General features: G+C 40.4%; 4 protein-coding genes across 4 annotated transcripts; 3 read left to right on the plus strand and 1 right to left on the minus strand.

Moving 5' to 3' along the window:
• Positions 1-1,746: 1,746 nt before the first annotated feature.
• LOC124210013 (kinesin-like protein KIF21A) lies at positions 1,747-4,861 on the plus strand. The gene is made up of 7 exons (XM_046608276.1): positions 1,747-1,974; positions 2,043-2,398; positions 2,458-2,706; positions 2,779-3,181; positions 3,253-3,478; positions 3,543-3,840; positions 3,904-4,861. The coding sequence occupies exons 1-7, from the start codon at positions 1,858-1,860 to the stop codon at positions 4,091-4,093; spliced, it is 1,839 nt and encodes a 612-aa protein (XP_046464232.1). The 5' UTR covers positions 1,747-1,857; the 3' UTR covers positions 4,094-4,861.
• Positions 4,256-5,197, minus strand: LOC124210015. Its single transcript, XM_046608278.1, has 4 exons — positions 5,054-5,197; positions 4,885-4,985; positions 4,666-4,817; positions 4,256-4,594 (listed from the first exon to the last, which is right to left on the minus strand). Exons 1-4 carry the CDS (start codon positions 5,120-5,122, stop codon positions 4,404-4,406), a joined length of 513 nt encoding a protein of 170 aa, XP_046464234.1. The 5' UTR covers positions 5,123-5,197; the 3' UTR covers positions 4,256-4,403.
• Positions 5,198-5,822: 625 nt separating this feature from the next.
• LOC124210012 (methylmalonyl-CoA mutase, mitochondrial-like) lies at positions 5,823-9,237 on the plus strand. The gene is made up of 14 exons (XM_046608274.1): positions 5,823-6,053; positions 6,111-6,271; positions 6,341-6,535; positions 6,597-6,780; positions 6,836-6,970; positions 7,040-7,237; positions 7,299-7,607; positions 7,666-7,855; positions 7,919-8,028; positions 8,099-8,251; positions 8,326-8,421; positions 8,498-8,644; positions 8,710-8,926; positions 8,998-9,237. Exons 1-14 carry the CDS (start codon positions 5,997-5,999, stop codon positions 9,081-9,083), a joined length of 2,238 nt encoding a protein of 745 aa, XP_046464230.1. The 5' UTR covers positions 5,823-5,996; the 3' UTR covers positions 9,084-9,237.
• Positions 9,238-9,380: 143 nt separating this feature from the next.
• LOC124210014 (polycomb group protein Psc-like) lies at positions 9,381-15,134 on the plus strand. The gene is made up of 7 exons (XM_046608277.1): positions 9,381-11,371; positions 12,751-12,879; positions 12,938-13,034; positions 13,097-13,306; positions 13,379-13,547; positions 13,649-13,729; positions 13,839-15,134. The coding sequence occupies exons 1-7, from the start codon at positions 11,347-11,349 to the stop codon at positions 14,964-14,966; spliced, it is 1,839 nt and encodes a 612-aa protein (XP_046464233.1). The 5' UTR covers positions 9,381-11,346; the 3' UTR covers positions 14,967-15,134.
• Positions 15,135-17,507: the final 2,373 nt, after the last annotated feature.

Consider the following 17,507-nt stretch of genomic DNA (forward strand, 5'->3'; position numbering starts at 1 on the left):
GAGTTGTGCGCCTTCCCCCAGATAACGGGGTGGTGCCGGCATCCGACCTAGGTCTCGGCTGCACCCGGTGCCCACACCTATAAACGGTGGCGACCGGCGCCGGGGCTGGCCGGGCTAGGGAGAGGGGGGCCCAGCTGGTCCTTTATTTCTGCCCGTACTACAGCAGTAGTTGCGGCCGTTGCTTCCTCTTTAGTCTTGCGCCCTAAATCTGTTTCCATTTTCCTTGACAAGCTTTTACTGCCCTGTTTCCTTCTCTCTCTGTACTCTCTAACTGTGTTATTGTCCCTCCGTTTCGCCAATACACTGGGCCATACTCGGTCATCGAGTCCATGCCCTTTAAAAATAATTAAAAAAAAAGCACCCGCTCAATCTGAATGGTAGGAACATAAAAAGGACGGATTTACTCATGTGTCTAAACCTATAGTTGAAAGCAATCAAGAATATTAAGAAGGTACCTGGCAAGCTTTGTTAGTTAGCACTGTATGCACTAGTGTGACGATTTGCAGACTTTTATCCAAAAACATACAATAGGGCCTAGATGCAACCGAAACCAGAATGCTCTTTGTTTCTCTTAATGGATTCAAAGCGCAAGCTGTCCACATAAAATTAACCCCTTTGATCTTGTGAGGCTTTAGTTTTGCTTAATTCTTTTTCAATGGTGACAAGTTCAGTTTCCTCTTTAGGGTCAAAATCCAGTACGTCGCATGCTGGGATTGCTTGATTAATCTTCGCCAAACTACCACAGGCAGCTTCATTATAGGCGGATTTCCGACAGGCAACTCTTTTAATCCGCTCCTTGTCTTCGATGAAGACCTCAGATGGTGAGGGTGATGCTGATGACACAGGCTGAGGTAACACTGGTTCATTTTGTACTGTAAGTGTGAATCTCTCCTGAACATGGCCAACAATTGGAGAAGGTGGAAGAGGTTTCTTATGGCCTAAAGAGTGGCGTGGCATCGTGGTAGCTTAACCTCCTTTATCGACGCGAAGAAAAATTTTGCCATAACCAACTGAATTTTAGTGCACATATTGCTGGGGACCTTTTAAAATCCCTCAGTAAAAAAAATCGATGGCTAATTTTATGTGCATTTTCATCGTTTTTGTTGTTTTGTCCCGCCAGGAATGACCAAATGTCACTACCGCTGAAATTTGGGGGACATATCTGGCGGAAAAAAATTACCCCTCAGTTACATACAGCAGCCACTCTTGTGAACATTTTCCCGTAGGGCGGTAGGTCACCAAGAACCAATATATCGCTTGCACTTCTTTTGAGTTTAGGCACCGTAGCCATACCAACTTTACGAACCTTATCTTGTTCGTCAAATTTGCTATTTTTCCCATCAATCATGTTCCTTATACTAAAGGAATTTCTTTCAGCACGCGTGGTGGCAGTAGCGGCGATATGTATGCTGTACTCTGGACCGTCCGCACTTTCCTTCTCCCCCTCTTCCACCCATCGATCATTTCCATCGATCGCGGCAACTCTTGTCGTTCGATCAGGGAAAATTGATCGATCGATCCTTCAATCTCGATCCTTTCTCGATCATTTCCATCGATTGCGGCAACTCTGCTGCTGAGTGATTCCGTATACTCAATTACACATAACGAAAGCACGATGTAATAATTTTGACGTTTTAGGATGAAAAAAAATTGTTTTTCTTCAAAATTAAATGAAATTTGTTCGGAGAGAAAATTTTCTCATTATTTCAATGTTTAATCATTTTAGTTCATAAATTGGCAACAGCGTCTAGCAGACACTCACCCGAATGTCAAAACTGTTGTTGTTGACGTTGCCGCCTGTGGATCGTATACCTTTGCAACCCTATAGTTTTCTAAATATTCACTGTTGATACTGATATGTCTGTTATTAGTCCGACTGATAAGCTCATTCGTAAATTGCGTAAGAAGCTGCGTCAAATTGAAAATCTCGAATTCCTCGGCCGCTCTAATCTAAATGAAGAAGAACTACTGAAGGTATCATACACATGCCAATTATTTTTATCGTCGGTTTTCGTTTTTATTGTTTGTTTTTATATTGTAAGGTCAAACAAAAAAATGCCACTAGAACTGAACTTGCTAAAATTTTAAAACAAGTCACTGGGGAAACTTGTGTTAATCCTAAACCCGAAGTTGATGTTAAACAGCAAGAAACAAAAAGTATTTTTGTACCATCAGAGAGAACAGACGTAGTAATAACTCCTGAAAAGAAAACTAATACTGCAATAACTCCTGAAAAGAAATCTAAAAATGAAACAGAAAAGAATCCCACATCTACACCACTTTTAGAAGTGCCTTTGCAGTCTAAGAAAGTAAAGCCTTTAAAAGATCTCCAAAGTAACACACCCACCACAATTTTAAATCCAGCCATTACTGAAACAATGAAGCGTCCATCAATTGAGTATATTTTGTTTCTTAAGACATCTTTGATTAAGTTATTAAACAACTTTTCTTCTTTAGGGAAAGTACATCTTCAGTGAGCCCAGAGTCATCAACTGTTAATAGCTCACAGACAAAGAAGCCTAAAGCAGAAATCCCTGAATCACAAGAGCCTAAGAAAACTAAGCCCAATAATATGCAAAAGGAAACAAAACAATCTCCTGCTACTAAAGCTTGGCATGAAACTCCATTTCTTCTGAATATGTTGGAATCTCACAATGACATTGTATGTTGTGTTGACTTGGATGAAAACTACATAATCTCTGGAAGGTAACTGAATTTTAGTAGTTTGAGCTAAATAAAAGTAACGGCATGATTTGATTATTTTTTGTTTTATTTTAGCCGAGATACCTTGGTTCAGGTATGGTGCGCAAAGACTGGCTCTGCATTGATGGACTTGCGTGGACATACCAATACGGTTACTTGCGTTTGTCTCTTGTCGGCAGAAGAATCGAAAAATCTATGTGCAGTGTTGTCTGGAACTACTGGCGAAGAAGCAGGTCCTAGATTGGCTCTTTCGAGTTCATCAGATTGCTGCTTGAAGCTTTGGAACTTGGAAAATGGCTCGGCTTTGCGTTCCATTTACACATTTAGCGCAGTTACGGCTCTATGTTACCTGCCTGCTCAACAATGCTGCGTCGTAGGAAGTGAAGGAGGGAAGCTAGAAATCTATTCATTTCTTGAAGAGAACACTCATGCGGTTTTTTCAATCAAAACTTTTGAAAGCTCCGTATCTTATGTAAAGGTAATCGTTGATCTTAAATTCGACTAATTTGGACTAGTAAATAAAATCATTCCTTTATAATTTTGTCATAGCTACAAGGTGACAACTTAATCTGCTCGTCCCACGATGGTTTCATTAGTGTGTGGTCACTTAAAGGAACAGAACTGTGCCGACTCTTCAAATCAGATGACCTGGTATCTGAAACTGGTGTCAGAATCTATTCTCGACCAATCCTCAGCCTTGCCGTAAATTCAACTCATCCATCAATTTTCTATGGCGACGAAGGTGCAAGTGTTAAAATGCTAACATGGAAAACAGGTAGCTAGAATTAGTAATTACTAGTTATAATTTATTTGGTTTTATACGTCTTTTGTTGATTTAGGATTTGTGAAAAAGCTGCGAAATCACGTTCACGATTTCGGGATAACTAACGCCATTTACGTAACTAAATCATTCCTTCTCTCATCGTCCATTGATCTTGATACGGGGAACTCTTCCGTTAACGTCCGCTCTTTACCCGATGGCAATTACTTGGGCACTTTGAATATTACTGGTGTTGGGCGTATTGTCTGTCTAGCCGCCACAGAAGACCCAACAGACCAGTCTCTGCGATTGGTCATTGGAGGGACAAAATTATTATTACTAGAAACAAGAGGAATAGGATGTCGTCGTTCTCCGAAGTAAGTCATTTGGTGAACTTTAAGTTGATGATGAAGTTTTAATTGTCTTAATTATCCACGTAGGAAGGACAGTGTTCTCAATCCCCAATTCATAAAAGAACTAAATTTACCTGTTGGGGATTCTGAAGACGATTCCAGTAGTTCTTCTGACGAAGAATTTCTTCAAGATCAAGAAGAATTAGCTAATTCTGATGAAACTGATGAGGCACACAATGAATCTGCACAGAATAGCTCGTGGTGCACTATCCTCTGATAAGTCGAGTATATTTTGTTAAATTTTTTAACCGGTCCATATTAAGAATCAAAGTATAAAGCTACTAATAATTACTTCATCGTGCTCAATACTTTAAAATTTAAAACAGAAGAAAAGAAAAAAAAAACGCTTTAGAAAAAACGATTATTTCAGGGATGTCGCTGGGTTTCATATTTTTTTCTATTCATTCAGTATAATCAACATACATTAACACTCAAACGAATTCATATATTTGAAGAAACAGCAGAAGGCAATGGAAGCTCTTTAAATTGAGCAATAAAATTTTTATCGTTTTTTTTTAATTTCCAACTTACGATAAATTGTGTCCATTGGTCGCGGCGGGTGTTATGGTGACCACTACTGGAATGTTGGTCAATGCGGGTGCTTCATTTTGTTTTTTGTGGGGTTCAATCCATTTAGCATCGTGAATTAATATTGTATTCATACAGAGCGCTGCTACTCCGTAAATGAGGAACAGCGAATCCAGGGCTATGCGGCTGCCTAAAATATAATTAAGATGAGTCATTTTAAATTTCAAATAAGAAAGATTTCAATGTTCTGTTGGTCCTTACAAATAGAATGCCCCATGTACAACGTCGCACCACAAGTGTACCCGGAAGAAATCATGTCTCCGTACAAAGTAAAAGACCAGATATAAAGGCAGATCATGATAATTCCACTCATGGCTGATAAAATGGAAAAAACTAGGACCATAATGTTGTGCCTGAACAAGTCATACATGAATCATTTAAAACGGTGTTTCCGCAATTTTTAGTTTTTTAATTTACAACCTTTTAATGATCACAACTCCCGTTACCATAACGAACATTCCTCCCCATAAACCCGAACCAGTCGTGTCCATTGGTAGAGAGTACATCACAATGGCTGAATACTAAATGAATTCATTCACCGAAAAAATAATTAAGTATAGTCTGTAATAACTGGAAAAAAATTTCTTACCTCTGTCATAATCATCGTTATGCCAAGAAGAATATCAAAAAAGCCGAAAACTTTCACTCGAGTTTCCATTTTTTCTGCTACTTGCGAAAGCGACGCTTGACAAGTACTGAACTATTGTCTGGCCATGACGTTTACCTTAATTCCAGATTTTTTTTTTTTTTTTTAACTTGATAACATTTTTATTTGATATCGAAACACGTCCTTTCAGTCCATTATGTCTGTCCAGTTATCTGTTCGCTTTGTATTGACAGTGTCAGGTGGACGTAAGCCGTCCACCCTTCGATTACCAGGGTCAGTCCTAAAAAACTCTTCCTGGTTTTTATCTGATTATACTTTGAACTCGAACCAAAAAAATTAAATTGGTCTATTTGAGTATTTGAGAAAATTGTTGTTTTAATTTTGAAGATTGCAAATTGTTTCAATTCCCGGAATAATTACGACTATACGTAAATCAGAAATATAAAGTGCATTTGAACGTGCTCCAATTTGTGCGTTTTAAAAACTTCCGGTTAGGAGTCTTGACTTGTAGATCATCATAAATTCATAAGAAATATAAAATAAGAGTTAAATTCATTGACGCGGAGGTTAAGTAGATGGGGGAAATGGGAGATGTTTACCATCACGGAATGGGAAGTGTAATTACCATCACGATATTATAGTTTCATAAAGAGGAAATACATTAGGTATTCACACAGTCATTTCCGGGAAAATTATTCATAAATTCGCGTTATTCTTTACCTAAACGTCCATCTAGCGGCCGTTTTAGATACGAGCAACTAAACTCCACTAGCAGACGATTTTGAAATTTCTTAGGCCACCAGTGTTTTGCGGTGTTTACATTTTGCTGCACAATTTCCCTCCATTTGTTTTCGTCTCCAACACGTTCTTTATTCGATAAGGCGCAATTGTAACAAAAAGTTGATAATTGAAACTGTCTGTTGCCATGGCTTCTTTTCTTTTGAGATATTCTAGCTCACTTCGTTTAATCTCAGCGTCGCAAGTAGAAAAATATTTTCCAACATTGATAAAAAGTTTATTGCATAAATCTTTTGCTTAGGTGAGCCAATTCAGATGTTTGCATAGACAGCCTCTTGATCCTGAGTGGACAGCCTTGGCAAAAAAACAGTTGAAAGGTAAAAATCCAGAGGAAGAACTTCTCTGGTATACATCAGAAGACATCACTTTGAAACCAATCTACACAAAAAAGGATGTTGAAGGGTACATAGTAATAAAATGTTATTAAACTTCACTGATCATAAGAAATCCTAAATCTTTTAAAACAATCAGGCTTGAACATGAGTTACCGGGAAAGTTTCCTTATACTCGTGGTCCATATCCTACAATGTACTCCCAAAGGCCATGGACAATCAGACAGTATGCAGGTTTCAGCACAGTCGAGGAAAGCAACAAGTTTTATAAAGAAAACATTAAGGCTGGTCAACAAGGTTTGAGTGTGGCTTTTGATCTTGCCACTCACTGTGGGTTAGTAAAAACATGTTTTAGTCTTTATTTTCTGATATACCTAATATTCTTTGTATGTTAGGTATGACTCTGACAATCCACGAGTTTATGGTGATGTAGGAATGGCTGGAGTGGCTATTGACAGTGTTGAGGACATGAAAGCACTCTTTGATAGTATTCCTCTAGAGAAGATGTCTGTCTCTATGACAATGAATGGGGCTGTGATTCCAGTTTTGGCAATGCATATTGTTGCTGCCGAAGAACAGGTATGCAAATACATGTTTAAAAATAAATAAGCTGGTAATGATAATATGTTAACAGGGTGTGAAAGCGGAACTCTTATCAGGGACGATTCAGAACGACATTTTAAAAGAATTCATGGTTAGAAATACCTACATCTACCCTCCAGCTCCCTCCATGAGAATCATTGGTGATATCTTTAGTTACATTTCTGCGGTACCAAAATTTTTTGTGATGTCGGCCATCATTCGGCGTATTGTTGATTATTATCATTTTTACATACAGAAAATGCCCAAGTTCAACTCAATCAGTATATCTGGTTATCACATGCAAGAGGCTGGTGCCACTGCAACTCTTGAACTGGGATTCACTATGGCCGATGGCATTGAATACTGTCGAACAGGCTTAAAATCAGGTTTATCAATCGATGCGTTTGCACCACGTCTTTCTTTCTTCTTTGGCATTGGAATGAATTTTTACATGGTAAACAAATCTTGTAACATTTTAAATCCCTTGAATTTGTAATTATCTGTGCTTTGAACAGGAAATCGCCAAGCTAAGAGCAGCTCGTCGTCTCTGGGCTCATTTGCTCCAGGAAAATTTCAGTCCAAAGAGCCAAAAGTCGTTGGCATTGAGGACTCATTGTCAGACGTCTGGCTGGTCACTGACTGCTCAAGATCCGTATAATAACATTGTCCGCACGACAGTTGAAGCTATGGCTGCCGTTTTTGGTGGCACCCAGTCCCTTCACACCAACTCATTTGATGAAGCTTTGGCTTTGCCTTCCAAGTTTTCTTCCCGCATCGCTCGTAACACACAAATCATTCTACAAGAAGAAACAGGAATACCAAAAGTTAGATCTAAAATGTTTTAAAATTGTTTTATATATTTATTGGAAGTTCTCTCAATAGATCATTGATCCATGGGCCGGCAGTTATATGATGGAGAACCTAACTGACGAGGTTTACAACAAAGCAAAACGAATTGTGGATGAAGTGGAGCAAATGGGTGGTATGGCCAAAGCTGTAGCTTCTGGCTGGCCAAAATTGAAAATCGAAGAATGCGCAGCTCGTCGCCAAGCTCAAATTGATTCCGGCTATGGTACTTTTATTTTATTTCCATTCTGACTGGCAAAACTTAATCGCAAATATTTGAATTATTCAGAAACAATCGTGGGTGTAAATAAATATCAACCGGAGAACCCGGAACAAGTAGACGTTTTGATGATCAACAACGAAGAAGTTCGAAACAAACAAATTGATAAAATCAACAAGGTAAATTCTACTTTGCTAACCAAACATTTAAACTAAAATATTGAATCTGTTATTCAATTATTTATTGCAGGTTAAAGCAACCCGTGATTCGGCCAAGGCAGAACAGTGTCTCAAAGCGATAACAGATTGCGCTGCCGGTGCCGAGGGCAATTTATTGGCCTTGGCCGTCGAGGCTTCTCGTGCTCGCTGCACCGTAGGCGAAATAACCCAAGCCATGGAAAAAGTAGGAAAAATCTTTTCTTTATTTTTCTTCTTTGATTTCTACGCATTCTAAAAATGGGGCTTGGTAACCAACAGGTGTTTGGTCGTCACGTAGCGCACGACACGATGATATCTGGGGCCTATAAAAGTGAATTCGCCGACAAGGAGCAGTTTGAAGTAGTCGCCAAAAAGGTAGGTTGAACCAAATTTGAATTTGCATGTCAATTCCAAATGATAATTCAACCGGCGAGGGCGATTCCCGTGATAGATTGATGAGTTGGTGGCCTTAGAAGGTCGTCGTCCACGCATCCTGGTCGCCAAGATGGGACAAGACGGACATGATCGTGGCGCAAAAGTTATCGCTACTGGATTCGCTGACCTTGGCTTCGATGTCGACATCGGCCCTCTATTCCAGGTGTGTCTCTTTCGTTATTCCGGGTGCCCCCCAGTAGAACTTAATGGTTTTTCACTTGTTAAAAGACTCCGCGTGAAGTTGCCCAGCAAGCCATCGACGCTGACGTTCACGTCGTCGGAGTTTCATCGCTGGCGGCTGCCCATCGGACTCTTGTACCCGAATTGATTAAGGTCTTGAAAGAGATGGGCAGATCAGATATTCTCGTAGTCGTCGGTGGTGTTATTCCGCCACAGGATTACGACATGGTTTTCGAAGCTGGCGCGTCTGCCATTTTCGGACCGGGTGCGTTTCTTTTATTTTTCCTATCAAATGTTTTAATGGATATAATTTGATGATTTTTCCTGGGTTTATAGGCACCAAGATTCCGGTGGCAGCGCTGCAAGTCGTCAACTTGATTATCAACGGATTGAACCGAAAAACTGAGTCATCCGCCAATTAAGTAAACAAACCTTAAACAGATTAGCATTTTTCTAATTACCCCACAAGTTGATGTGTCCAACAATCAGAGATGTTAACGCGATTTTTTCTCCTAATTTTTTTAATGTTTTAGCCGTAATATAAAGTTGGAATATAGTGAGGATATGTGGTTAAAAGATATCGCTTGCATTGGTCGGTGGTGTTGGCGGTTGGAACCAATGGGAGAGGAGACGCGCCCTATTGGCTAGGCCTTTTAGTAAGCCACGCCCCGTTTCTACACAAAGGATCGTTGAGACTGTGGTATCTTTGGCTAGCTGATAGCTCGTATTCATTCAAAATTCCAATCTTATCTTGACGACGTAGAACATTGTTTGCCACCTTACATAATCAGATTCAGTTGTTATTTTAATTTTAAGTGGATCAACTCTGGGCTTTTGATCAAAATCAGTTTTTTAACAGCAAAATTCTTGTAGGCCTAGCAGCACTCGATTACTTGGCGATTTCTCCGAAATTGGTGTTGAAAAATCGGTTTGTTTAGTTGCCATGGTCAGTTCCATGGTCCAAAGTCGCATTCAGCATTTTTAGACCTGCAAGGTTTTGTCAAGTAGCCAAGTCTTTTGTTCTCCTTTGGACAGCTTTCTCTTTTTCCTCCTCGGTGGCATTTTTGTGTTTGTTCTTTTTTCAAGCGTCATCGCCAGATTTCTGAACTAAAGACAAAATTTTCTTGACAAAAACTTTTTCCATCAACTTGTTGTCTTTTCTGCCCATGTTACTAATGTTTCAGCATCTTTTACGTAGGAATCCTCGCAGAAATTTGGAATCAGCTCTACAAATGACAAATTGTCAGTTCCGATTATTTACCTGAAGATGAATTAGTAACTTTATCGATTTCGTCCGTTATACGAGTTCACAGGTCCGACTGCATAATTTTATATCGACGGCTGAGCAGCCCCTTGTCGATGGCGCTCCTGATGAATTGATTTTCCCCTTTTACGTCTATACAGCGGCTCTCATGTCGGGGTCCTTGTCTACACAAAGATGCGACATCCACCAGCTCAGACTTTTCTTCTTCATTCTTAATGGCCAACAATATGTTGAACAGAAATCGGACATGATAACCCCCCCTCATGGCGTTATCCATTAATCTGAAATCCCTTCAATCGATTTCTATAAATTTTGATTTTTGATAGCTATACAAAATGTCTTTAAGGTAAATTATCTAAGCCGAAACTACTCTTCAAAAAAAGGACTATTAATGCAGGTTTGTAAAAAAATCAGCAGTAGCCTAATCCCCCTGCATGTACTTCACTTTATCCTTTCGGCTTGGACCCTTTTCTATCCTTTTATAAGCCCCTTTTTATATTGTTCCATGTTTTTAGCCTCTTTTTTTCCGGTGACCATCTGGCTTTTATCAAAGGCAGAAAATTCAGGAGGATGGTCAACTTGATTTTTTACCGAGTGAACACACAACGAATGTGGTTGTGAATTTCGTCGAGGAGGATCTCTTTAGCCGAGCAGACTAAAAATAGACGAAGGGGAGGAGGATGTTGTGTCGTGGCAAAAGTGAAAATAGATCCGAGTGGCGCGTGTGTGAGCTGTTATACATCCTAAATTTAACTGATGCAATTTTTACTAAAAGTTTGGAAGGTTGTAATCAATTTCATGTATAGCAGACGAAACAGAAAATTCTTCTACAAAAGGCCTGACGAATGCAAATGAGCGGCCATTATTCAGTTCAAGGGCTCTCGTCTGAAAAACAAACGAAACGGGAATGTAAAATAAAATCTTGGGAGGTTGTGTGTGTGTGTGTGCTTGACACAATAGAGAAAGAGGGTGGCGAGTGGGTGGAGAGGAGGAAAAAAACCTCCACGGGAGAGTCTGGTTATAAAAAGAAACGGCAATGCTGTTTTACCCACCCGTCGCCTAAGGCCTCGTTAAGAATCTTCCCCCTGCCCCATGGATCTTCTATCCCCATTGGTTCCCATTGAATCCAAGTGGGTGTGTCTACCACCCAGTCGCGGGTGGTGAAAGAGGGTCACCACCCACCAACCCAGCTCCCACCGACAGAGCCCAACAACTCTCCCCACCAGTTTTATTCTTTTTCTACTCTCCGTCGATTCGAGAAGCAGAAAATATCGTGGTTAAAAAAGCTGTGCTGTTTTTCGTGTGTGTGTTCAATATTTTCAGTGGCCAATTTTTTTGTGGAAATGTGTTTTCAGTGCAATTGAATATTGACCAGAGTTTGTTACCTTGTCATTCCTTAATGACAACTGTGTGTGGACTGGATGGAATCTTGTCACCACGATTCCAGTAAGTTTCCAAAATCATTTCCCACTATTTATTTGAATCGTTGTAGAATCGTGTCACCTACATTTGGTATTGAATCAAACATGGCGAAAACGGTTTTTGGTATTATTTGGCTGCTACTGGTCGTCTGGTAAAATAATATTCTAGGCATCGCATGGAAATTACAACGACGTTCCTCTTTCAGAATAGAAGGAGGAAGAAGAAGAAGAAGAAAAGAGGAAAAAGAGAGAAATGATGTGGCTGGCGGCATCCGAGAAAACAGGAGAACAGGGGGGATAGCACAAACAACCGAGTAGAAAGGGCAGGAGAAGGGGATGATGATAAAGCCCAAAGGGAGGGTGGGGAGAAACCACCCCCTACCATCCACCCCGCCGTATTAAAAAAAAAGGAGGGGAAAGGTTTTTTTTTTCTGTTCCCCTCCCTAACCCGCGGTTCTTTCAACCCGCCGGGCGGTTTCCCGATCCGCGGTTCAGCTCTTTCGGGATTTTCGTGTGTGTGCACCCCTCCCATCTCTCTCCGTTATATTCCGAGTTTTGGTGAGCTAGAAAGAAGAGATCAAGGGGGGGTTGGGCACCTCCCTATCAGCTGACGCCAGAAAATGATGAAATGACGTCATTTCCCCCACGCGTAGTAGTTATACATCGGGTTCGTGTTTCCTCTATTTATTATTATACGAAAAAAGAAAAGGGGGGAAGAAAATATTTATTATTTTGTGTGGGAAAAGAAAATCTTTTATCAATTTTATTTGTTCATTTTTTTATCTTTAGGAAGGATTAAATCTGATAACAGTTTGATTAGTTTTTGGTGTTTTGGCTATTTTTTCGAGACGTTTTTGATTGATGTTTGGTTTGATCCGCCATCAATCAAAAAAGATAGAAGCGTCCAGTACTAAAAATGAAGGTCAGATGGAATATTGGTCATCATTTGAGATTCAGGAATTCCCGTGGGCTATTCAAATGAGGAGATCAGGCGGGGGGCCGTGATCGGGAAGGGGTGTATAGAGAAGTGTCGCCACGTGCTCGACCACCGCACGGCACTTTCACGCCCCTCTCTTTTTATTCCCGCATAGAGTCTCTCTATTATTATATTCTCTCCCCTCTTTCTCCCTCTTTTCATCATCTTTCCCTTTATTTTTTAAACCCAAAGAAATATAACCGTTGTGTTCCATCCGGTTTGGCCTGGGGTCATTTTCTCACAGGTCACATCCCCCCACTAACGCCCATTGGTCCGCACCTTTCCAGCCCAAGAGCAAATTGGGTGTTGAGAGAGTAAAGAGTTTTCCAGGTCTATTAACAGACTACTCATTTGCATATTTGATTACCTCTTGGGTGCTCCTCTGTTGAAGAATATATGATAGTTATTTCTTATTGATTCAATTTTAGAAATGATTGAATCGACGGACGATGGCAAAACTCCGCCCAGTGTCGGTGACGTTAATTGTCACCTGATCTGTACCGTCTGTAAAGGTTACCTGGTGGACGCTACTACAATTACCGAATGTCTTCATTCATGTGAGCATCATTACCAAAAAGTGACAGGGAAAAATAATAATGGTTTTTTTCGTTACAGTTTGCCGCTCATGCGTCGTTCCGCACGTGGCGGAATTCCATCAATGCCCATCTTGTTCCGTCCCGCTCAGCACCACTAAGCCTTTTTCCCAACTCAGGTCAGTATTTTTATTTTAAAATTCATTCTCCCAAAGATGATTATCAATCTTTTTTTTAAAAGGAGAGACTACACGCTACAGAGTATCGTCTACAAGATGGTCCCGCGGCTGGCCCGGAACGAATTGGACAGAAGGAAGCAGTTCCGCCAAGAGCGTTTCGAAGCTTCCAAAATGAATAACTTTGTTGAGGATAGTAAAGCTGAAGAATGTTACCTGCAATCATTTTTCGCTCCCAACGATCCAATCTCCATGTCCCTGGAATACGCAGAACCGTAAGTCACTGGAACACATTTTTTGGTTAACTTTTTGGCAGTTCAAATTTGAATTGGTTATTAAATGTATAGAAACTGCGAATTTGGCTTACGAGCCAATTTGGGGAAAGATGATTTGTCGGAATCTGGGTCCCAACAGCAGCATCGTCGTTTCTTCCGGTGTCCGGCTGACCTTCCCATCGGCCATTTGGTCAAATTTCTCCGCAATAAATTCAACGTCACTGATCCAGCCACACACAAGGTAAAGAGCCATTTATCATTTAGTCAACAAATAGAGTGAAAAAACAAATGTGTAGTAGTAGTAGGCTTATTTTTATTACATTTATCAAATTTTTGATGCAGTTGGAAATTTTGTACAACGGTCGACCGCTGGCGCCAGAATACAAACTGTCCGACGTGGCCTACATTTTCTCATGGAAAGAGGTATAAAGTCTTGTCTGACGTCATTTAAACCAACAAAATTTGTAGATAAGAATCTGTTTTTTAATCTTGTGGGATGGTGCGGTCCACTTTTTATTTTAATGAATTGCAGAGGGAGCCATTGAGATTGTGGTACCGGATATCTCCTACCATCAAAGAGGAAGAGCCGATCCAGCGGAAGACGACTCCACCGGCGGAAGAGGTCAAGGTGAAAGGTAACCAGCGAGCGAGTCTAGTTGACATTACCAGCAAGCGGAGTTGGCAGTGTAACGGCAAAGAAGAGAGGAGAACCAAACGCCGGAAGCGTTCATCCGCAGAGAAAGTAGCTGAAAAGATTCAACGGACGACGCCGGAAGCTTCAGCTGTTGATTCACTGGTCGTTCCTGTCGCTAAAACAATTTTTGACGAGGCGAGAACGGCTGAATTCAGTTGCTCTACACCTATTCCGTCCGCCGGAAGTACCGCCCCACCCCTTGAGACCGATTCCGGCGAGTCCAACAAAATTCACAATTGGTTGCCAAAAGCTGTTTTTGATTTGGATGATCGCGCATTATTTGCCAAAAGACTCCAAAGAATAACCAACCCTTCAGAATTCCGGCCGGAAGAAGTGAAAGAAGAGGAACCACAAGTTGACAAGACGGACAAGGAAGTAGTCGACCCAACAACCAAGGAAGAATCGATCGAATCACCTGATCCGCTGGCTCCACTCCGGATTTGCGTGACACCCGATCCGACTGGCGCAACCTCTGGCGGACCAGATGATGAAATTCACGACAGTATCGGCGCGTTAGACTTGTCCGGAAGCAAAGGCGATTCGAGTGATGTGTCATCGCCTTTATCAGCCGGAAGTTGCAGATCCAGCGCCAGTCCAGTAGGTTCTACTTCCAAAATGGGTCCTCATCCTTATTTCATGACGCCCAGCGCCGTCTATCATCATGTCCAGCAGCAAGATCCGGCTCAATCCATGGCCGTGTTGGAAGCTGCAGCTCAATCCACAACTTGTTCCGCCAATAACACCAACAAGTTGTCCAGTGATGACATTAAAAAGCCTCCAATTTGGGATCTGTTCCATCAGCACATCCGCCCGTCTACAGCCCACAGCAGCCAGCAAGCTCAGAGCCTATTAGATTTATTAAAGTCGAATCCTCCGCTCATATTTCGCGGAAATAATAATAAGAAAAAATCTAAGAAAAATCCGGCCGGAAAGAAATTTCCGCCATCTTCACCAAATTCCGCTTGATCGGATGTGATTTGTGTCTTTTTTGTTTGTGTTTATGTGTGTGTGTGTGTGTGTTCCATGAAACATTTCTTTTTGGCTGCATGCTTGTGACTTGACACATATATTTTTCTATACATATTATACATAAACTATTAAATGGACACTTTGAATACATTGATTTTACAAGTTGCCGGCGTTAGATTGAATTCGAAAAAAGGCATGGGACCTTTAATGGACCGTGTGCCCAGGTTTACGGCGGATCGTAAAGGGCGATAGGCCTTTTTTGATTTGTGTAGAAGCCTCAGGCTGCTAAGAAATACTCGAATTTCTATACGTAAGTTGGACATAATTCATTTTGTTCAAGAACAATTATCATAAGCAATGAACAGGAAGTTGTTTTAAGGAAGTAAAATAATGCAAATGACCAACCCGAAAAAATGTTGAGTGTAAATCCCATTCATTTTGATTGGATTCCTTCTATAAATGCATAGAATTTCATTGAACCTTAAAAAAAGAAAGGTGTATACACATCTACCTGTCTAGAGGTATATAAGAAAAATTTTTCTTCTTTTTTGAATTGGCTGGTTAATGGCATCGTGGCGGCTCAGAGAGAGAGACCTTGCTAGCGGCGTAGTTTGATGGTGCACGGGTTTGATGGTTACGCGGGATTGAGTCTTGCCGGAAGCGTTATAAGGTTCTCTCTCTCTTTTCTGACGCTTTTTATCCCGTCTTCTTCTTCTTCTCTCCTTCTGATATTCCAGGTGTGTAGAGTCAAATTCATGCATACGTAACTAACGAAAAGATGCGCGCGGCATTTTGTCAAAGAATTTGGCAAATGTTTTTATTTCATTAAGAATTTTAAAAATTGTAAATTGGAATGTATAAAGAATTTCATAAAATTGTATTGTTTTAATTTATCATCCGTGAAAAGTGACGTCACTGTAGCGTCTGCTTTTAATTGAATGTATTTTATAGAGAGAGGGTGAATGAAGATGCGACATTATTAGTACCTGCCAGCTGTTACCATGACGACGCTTCGAGGCGTCGTCCCCCCTCCTCTTCTGTCTATACGGGCGTCTATATCGATCGATGCCTCGTGCCGGGATCTTTTTTTTGCGCTTTGGTAGTGGCTGGCCTACATCATTGAACGGAACCATCGTGCGAAACAAATGTCCGGCACCCCCGTCAAGATCGTAAAAAATAGAAAAATTTCGGGGGACATTTTTATGAGTTTATGGTCACAGCCATTGATGGGCTTCGCGGCTCCCGTTTCAGCACAGGTCAACACACTTGATTGCTTTACGCATTTTAAAAATCCATTTCGGCAATTTCGGGTTTCGCCTTTCACAGAGCTGCAATTAGAGTATCATCATCCCTATGTTTAACCGTAAGCCAGTTTTATAATATCAAGTCATCCGTATGTAAAACAATACCGATTTCAAGCAGACGAAAATGGCTAATAATAATCAAGTAGTCACGTAGTCTGCATGTAATTTATCCAGATTCATCCAACTATTTTCATTTGAAACGTGTCTAAAATCAATAGATATCAAAGTTAAAAGCTCTATTTTACTACTGTAAAATGTTCTACAATGATTGAATATTAAGTACAGGAGAAAAATCGTGATTGTAGTCTAATCAGATCGTGATTATTTGACTTTTGTGAAAGGAACAAAAAAGAAATTCGAAAATTTGTAGACGAAAAATGCGCCGTGAATTTCAGGCAAAAGTTATAAAATTACTACACGACAACAAGTAATTTGGCGGCCTTATTCGTAACAAGTTTTGATATCAATTTGACAAAGAATTTACAGACCAGACTCCCAACCTTTTCTGTCTGTCCTCGATCAACAATAATAAATAACAAAATCTTTTCAAGGACGTCGGCGTGAGACACAGTTTCTCGGATCACGTGATCTTCTTCACGTGCAGACTGCAATGCAAATTTTGCCACATCCCCTAGGCAACCGACCAACACGTAAAAAAAAATAATATCGTGCAGATATCTTTCCCGCGAATAACACGTCGTTCATCATGTAATGGCTACCGGGTTGACGGGTTTAGAGATTGTTGTTTCTTTTTCTCTCAAATATGTTTAACTAGTTGTTTTACAAATTACAACAGCATGTTGGTAAACATGTCTTACTTTTTGTACACCTTCTTTTGCTAATGGTTACCTAATGAGTTAATTATCCAAGAGCAAGACGACTTGACTGGTAAGAGTAATGACGACTCTAGACGCCGAAAAACTGAAAATGACGACCGAAAAACAGTAAAATGGCGACTTAATTCTCGATTTCAAGTGAAAATAAAGGTACCAAAAGATTGGCAAAAATATTTCCAACCTTCCTGTCGAATTCAATTTTAAGAATATTGTAATGCTTTGACGTAATTTACAATTACGTGTTAAGATAAAATGGCCGCCATGCTGACTCGTCTGGATAAATGTCGGCAGAAAAACAGTTCGAAAGACCATTTAAAATTCGATTTCAAGACTAAAATATATGACAAACACGTTGCTTGTGTTATGATCTATCGTTTGGTATCAATGATTCTGCGGCA

The sequence above is a fragment of the Daphnia pulex genome, chromosome 12 (genome assembly GCF_021134715.1).
Source record: "Daphnia pulex isolate KAP4 chromosome 12, ASM2113471v1".
NCBI classification, from domain to species: domain Eukaryota; kingdom Metazoa; phylum Arthropoda; class Branchiopoda; order Diplostraca; family Daphniidae; genus Daphnia; species Daphnia pulex.

Coding starts and splice junctions, on each gene's coding strand:
- LOC124210013 (XM_046608276.1), top strand. CDS start 1,858: ATGTCTGTTATTAGTCCGACTGATAAGCTCATTCGTAAATTGCGTAAG. Junction 2,707..2,778: donor AACTACATAATCTCTGGAAG/GTAACTGAATTT, acceptor GTTTTATTTTAG/CCGAGATACCTTGGTTCAGG. Junction 3,479..3,542: donor AATGCTAACATGGAAAACAG/GTAGCTAGAATT, acceptor TTGTTGATTTAG/GATTTGTGAAAAAGCTGCGA.
- LOC124210015 (XM_046608278.1), bottom strand. CDS start 5,122: ATGGAAACTCGAGTGAAAGTTTTCGGCTTTTTTGATATTCTTCTTGGC. Junction 4,986..5,053: donor TAACGATGATTATGACAGAG/GTAAGAAATTTT, acceptor GAATTCATTTAG/TATTCAGCCATTGTGATGTA. Junction 4,818..4,884: donor GGAGTTGTGATCATTAAAAG/GTTGTAAATTAA, acceptor TGACTTGTTCAG/GCACAACATTATGGTCCTAG.
- LOC124210012 (XM_046608274.1), top strand. CDS start 5,997: ATGGCTTCTTTTCTTTTGAGATATTCTAGCTCACTTCGTTTAATCTCA. Junction 7,608..7,665: donor AAGAAACAGGAATACCAAAA/GTTAGATCTAAA, acceptor TTCTCTCAATAG/ATCATTGATCCATGGGCCGG. Junction 7,856..7,918: donor TCAAATTGATTCCGGCTATG/GTACTTTTATTT, acceptor TGAATTATTCAG/AAACAATCGTGGGTGTAAAT.
- LOC124210014 (XM_046608277.1), top strand. CDS start 11,347: ATGGAATCTTGTCACCACGATTCCA. Junction 11,372..12,750: donor ATCTTGTCACCACGATTCCA/GTAAGTTTCCAA, acceptor ATTCAATTTTAG/AAATGATTGAATCGACGGAC. Junction 13,730..13,838: donor ACATTTTCTCATGGAAAGAG/GTATAAAGTCTT, acceptor AATGAATTGCAG/AGGGAGCCATTGAGATTGTG.